The 5,075-nt window shown below is 48.8% G+C and overlaps 1 protein-coding gene across 1 annotated transcript in view; it reads right to left on the bottom strand.

Moving 5' to 3' along the window:
- The window catches only part of TAP2 (transporter 2, ATP-binding cassette, sub-family B (MDR/TAP)), a 7,495-nt gene extending 2,453 nt beyond the window's left edge, over positions 1-5,042 (bottom strand). The window contains exons 1-6 of the mRNA XM_010848571.1: positions 4,472-5,042; positions 4,269-4,383; positions 3,383-3,513; positions 2,931-3,136; positions 2,284-2,481; positions 1,710-1,838 (exon numbers count right to left, since the gene is read on the bottom strand). Coding sequence (XP_010846873.1) covers positions 1,710-1,838; positions 2,284-2,481; positions 2,931-3,136; positions 3,383-3,513; positions 4,269-4,383; positions 4,472-4,961 — 1,269 coding nt within the window. The 5' untranslated portion in view covers positions 4,962-5,042. The remainder of the gene's footprint in view (positions 1-1,709; positions 1,839-2,283; positions 2,482-2,930; positions 3,137-3,382; positions 3,514-4,268; positions 4,384-4,471) is intronic.
- Between the last annotated feature and the right edge of the window lie 33 nt (positions 5,043-5,075).

A 5,075-nucleotide genomic window follows, 5' to 3' on the forward strand; every position in this document is an offset into this window, starting at 1 on the left:
ACAGAGGAGCCTGGCGGGTTGAAGACTGGGATGCAACTGACCAACTAACACTCACTTTCCTAAATAATGAGGCAGATGGCTTCCATATGAAATAATTAGTATAAGAGTCTAAAAAAAAGAAAAAGATTTTTACAAAAAATGTTGGCTGCCCCAGGTGGCAAGTGGGACCCTAGTTGCCCCACCAGGAATCAAACCCATGCACCCTGCAGTGGGAGCACAGAGTCCTAACCACTGGACTATCAGGAGTAAGTGTGCAATTTGACTCAAAATGGGCACCAACACCCCATTATTCCAATTTGTACTGTAAAGGATGGAGACATCTTTGCCCCTCCCATCCAGCGTCACCTTCATCTCCAGACCTTTCCAGCTACTGTGCTGTGTTACTTGTACACAGCTGTCTAGCCTGGTGAGACAGGGACTCCTTAAATGCAAGCACTGTGCCCACCTCATCTTTGCAGCCACCAGACTGCCTCACACAGCTCTCCACACGTAAGAGGTGTTCATAAAAGTTATAAACTAAAGCCCAAGGTGCAGTAACTAATTACTTTTCAAAACTAGTTTATATAAGGAGGGTGTCCCAGGAGGCTCACTGGTAAAGAATCTGCCTGCCAATGCAGGAGACAAAGGTTCAATTCCTGGTCAGGAGGGCATGGCAACCCACTCCAGTATTCTTGCCTTAATATCCCATGGACAGAGGAGTCTGGCGGGCTACAGTCCATGGGGTTGCAAACAGTCGGACAGGACTGAGCGAGTGAGCACACGTCTATAGGGAAAGAACTAAATACTCATTCTGCCTTACTTAATCAAACTATACCACTCAGCAGCTTATCAGCACATGAGAAGACATCTCCCGGAGAGATGCACCCTGGCTAATAAATGAAGGAATGACAGAGTGTCACCATTTTTGCAACCCTGAATAATTCAATAGATCGTGACACTAAGCTTTATTGATTGTTGCCACCACAGATGTATATGAGAGAGGAAAAAAGAGATCAATATAATACATATCTCTATGAAACATGTGGAAATCTGACCACTGACTGTATTTGGTGAGGTTATTGTTAATTTTTGTGGTATGATCATGGCTTTGTGGTTATATATTTGTAATGTTTACATTTAGAGATACATATTTACAGATGAAACCATATCTTGCCTCTGATTCAAAGTAATATGGGTGGGGAGAAGTCGGTGGGTGGTATAGATAAAATAACATTGGCCATGAGTTGATAACTATTAGATGCTGGGAGATAAAAAACAAGGTCCCATTGTATAGCACAGAGAAGTATAGTCTATATCCTTTGATATATACACACAATTATATATTAAATAGATAACTAATAAGGACCTACTGTAGAGCACAGAGAGCTCTACTCAAAACCCTGTAATGACCTACATGGGAAAAGAATCTAAAAAAGAATGGAGATTGATTCACTTTGCTGTACACCTGAAATTGTCATAACGTTGTTAACCGGCTATATACCAATATAAAGTAAAAAGTTGTCTTAAAAAAGTTAAACAAAAAGTAAAAAAAAAAAAGGATGCTGAGTACAAGGAGGTTCACGTTTATAGATTTATCGTTTTCCTCTTTTTTTAACCCAAGTTTGAAATTTTAAATGACAATGAGTTGGGGTTATTTCAGTTTGTTTCTTTAAGGGGAACAAATAGAAACCAAAGGAGGAAAATGAGAGCACGCACAGCTCCCGACTCACCTGCATGTAGTCACCCACGTCCTCCTGGTAAAGCAGGAAGGAGAGGAGCCCGCCGCGGGTGAGGTCCCCGGCCAGGATCTGCTGCAACGCACAGTTCAGCAAGAGCACCTTCATTGCCAAGTGCAGCATCTGGAGGGAGAAGAAAGGAGAGCCTGAGGACCTTCCACTCTTTGGCCTCCCTGCCCCTAGGAGGAGACATTCCATCTGACACAAAAACACCTGTTATACCACATTCACTCGACTCTGTAACTATAATAAGTAATATAAACTTTGAAGATGTTGGAGCCAGGTGGCGAATGAAGGAGTAAATGGATGGATGCTTGACACAGAACGGTGAATGAACAAACGCAGACTTTTCTTCTTTTAAGTATTTTGTGCTTTGTGCACAAAGGGGATTGAAAACAGGAGAGTAGGTCCCCTGAAAAAACTAGGGGCTAGCAAATCGCTCATCACCTACCTTCCAACAGAGAAGAGACACACGAAAAAGATGGCACTGGCAAAGGCATCAGGAACCCCAAGGACCCCCAACACCAGCCCCCACCTGTGCCCCTTCTCCAGCCCTCAGCTTCCTCACCCTCCTTAAGAGTAGATAGAGGGCCTGTTCCAGGTCCCGTCGCCACCACAGCCGCCGGCATTGTTCAAGGGCCTCCTTATAGCGACAGACCTCTTGCTCTTCGGCTCCAAAACTGCGCACGGTCTGCAGCCCTCCAACCGACTCCCGCACCACCTGCCCAGCTTTCGCCGCAGCGTCCTGGATCTCCCAAAGGACTGCCTGGAACAGTGGGGCCAACGATGGAGCGGGCCAATTTGGCAGAAGACAGCCAACCCCCACAGCCCACTCCAGTCCCTTCACGCTAAGTGAAGTAAGACAGAGAAAGACAAATATTATATGATATTGTTTATATGTGCCATGTAAAAAAAATACAAGTGGATCTATGCACAAAACAGAAACAGACTCACAGACATAAAAAATAAAAAATAAAAAAAAACTTATGGTTACCAAATGGGAGGAGGGGATACATTTGGAGTTTGAGGTTAACAGATATGAATCACTGACACAAAGTAGAGAAGCAACAAGGATTTACTGTATAGCACAGGGAACCACATTCAACATCTGAAAATCTCTCCCTCTCCCCCCACTCCTCTCTCAAAAACACACACGTTCGCATAAAGTCCCTGGGACGAGGTCTTCCCTGGGGATTCCCCAGCATCCGCACATACCTGACGGCGGGCATTGTACACCTTTTCAGCCGCTATCATGAGAGGCACCTCGAACAGAGAGAGGAAGGTGAGTCGAGGTGACAGGTTGAGCATGAAGCCATAAAGTCCCAGCACTTTCACCAGGCTTCGAGACAGCACATTGGTGTTATAAGGAAGCCAGTTACTCATCAGTTTGGTATCCGAGCTCAGCCGGGAATTCAGCTCCCCTGGGCAGGACAGAGCAGGCAAGGAAACCATGTGTTGTAATGCAGAACCCCCAGAAATTCCATCCTGACCTCCCGGTCCTCTCACGGAGCCCCCCTTCCTTGCAGAGAGACAGGTCCCCAAAGAGAGAAAAACAGCTCCCGGCCCTGGCACCAAGGATGCAGGCAGGCCCGGCTGGGTGCAGGTAGGTGGCAGCAGGTGGGCAAGGAACATGTAGGGGGACCCCAGACCTGCACCCCAGGCCTTACCTGTCTTAGTCTCTTGGAAGAAAGGGAGGTCCTGGCGCAGGAGGGAAGAGAAAAGCATCTCCCTGATCCGCAGGTTGATTCTGGACATGGTGAAGGTGAAGATGCTTCCTCGGCAGCCTGCACACAGAGAGCTGTGGGGAAAGAGGGTTGGAGGATGAAGGAGAGAGAGATGCAGAGACGAAGGGGGAGGGAAGGAGAAGAAAAAGCACAGAAGGAAAAGAAGTACAAAGTTGGGGGTAGTATATCAAGACAGCAGAAGAGAAACAAATAAGAGACATGAAGGGCAGGAATGAACAGAGGAAGGAAAAAAGAGGACTCAGTGAGCCTCATCTTAGTCCCAACCCCTACCAAGTAGTTTGTAGACAGCAGATTCCTGGCTGTGTTGAAAAACAAAAGGGAAAGTAAATACAGTGGGAAAGAGTAAAGATGCTGGAAAGAAAGGCGACAAGGCTCAGAGTAAGAGCTTCCAAGACTGACAAGATGAGTTAGGGAAGAAGGGTCAGGATGAACAAACATGCCCCCCACCCTGACAATAGGCTAACTGGAAACAAACATGAGCCGGGAGGTCAGATCAGAAAAGAGAAACGGAACTTCACGGAGATAAAAATGCTCACAGGCAACTGAGAGACATTCCACTCCACACAAAAACACCTATTGTACTACACTCACTCGTATCTGAACTATAATAAGCAATATAAACTTTGAAGATGTTGGAGCCAGGCGGCGAATGGAGTAAATGGATGGATGCTTGATATAGACGGTGAATGAACTCATACAGGCTTTTTCTTCATTTAAGAGTTTTGTGCTTTGTGCACAAAGAGGATTGAAAACAGCAAAGTGAGGTCCCCTGTAAAAACTGGGGGCTAACAAATCGCTCATCACCTACCTCCCAACAGAGAAGAGACACACGAAAAAGATGGCACTGGCAAAGGCATCAGGATCAAAGTCGCCCCCCAGGATGTCAATCACATGGCCAAAATAGTAAGGGATCACGGTCTCACCTGCAACAGCCAGGAGGGCCCAGTCAGAGTGCGGCTGCTGAAGGGCCTCCTCCCAACCCCCAAGTCCCTGCGCCCTCTCCCCACTCACCCAACACGGCCAGGGAGAGGAAGGAGAAGGCGGCAACCAGGAAAGGCAGGTCAGGCCAGGACAGCTTCAGCAGCCTCCACATCAAGACTCTGTTCTCCTGGCCCTGCCCCTCCGCCTTGGCTCCTGGAGGGCTCAGCACGGCCCACAGGGCCCTGCTCAGCCCCACTGCCCCATACCCCAGCAGCAGCCAGGCCCAGGTGGCTGCAGCCACTCTGACCAGAGGGGCGCTCAAGGCCCCCAGGACAAGAGCCCTCAGGGAGAGAAACAGGGGGTTCACCAGGCAGAGGATCGGAAGCAGTGCTTCCACACCCTCCAGCAGCCCTCCCAGCCTCAGCAGCCCCCAAAGTCCACCGAGTCGCAAGGCGCCCTCCAGCCACAGGCCGGGAAGCCCGAGGGGAAGTAGGGCCCCCAGGGGCCCCTGCAGCAGCCAGAGCAAGGCCAAGTCGGCCAGCAGCAGGGAGGCCCAGGGTCTCAGGTCCGGGCTCCGCATGGCGAGATCTAGGGATAGAAAAGGACAGAGGTGGCTTCCAGTCCCTATCCCCACTCCTACTCTGCCCAAGCGTCCGCTGGCTTCCCCCCGCCCCCTCCTTTTTTTTTTTTTTCA

Source organism: Bison bison, unplaced genomic scaffold (genome assembly GCF_000754665.1).
Source record: "Bison bison bison isolate TAMUID 2011002044 unplaced genomic scaffold, Bison_UMD1.0 scf7180017864270, whole genome shotgun sequence".
NCBI classification, from domain to species: domain Eukaryota; kingdom Metazoa; phylum Chordata; class Mammalia; order Artiodactyla; family Bovidae; genus Bison; species Bison bison.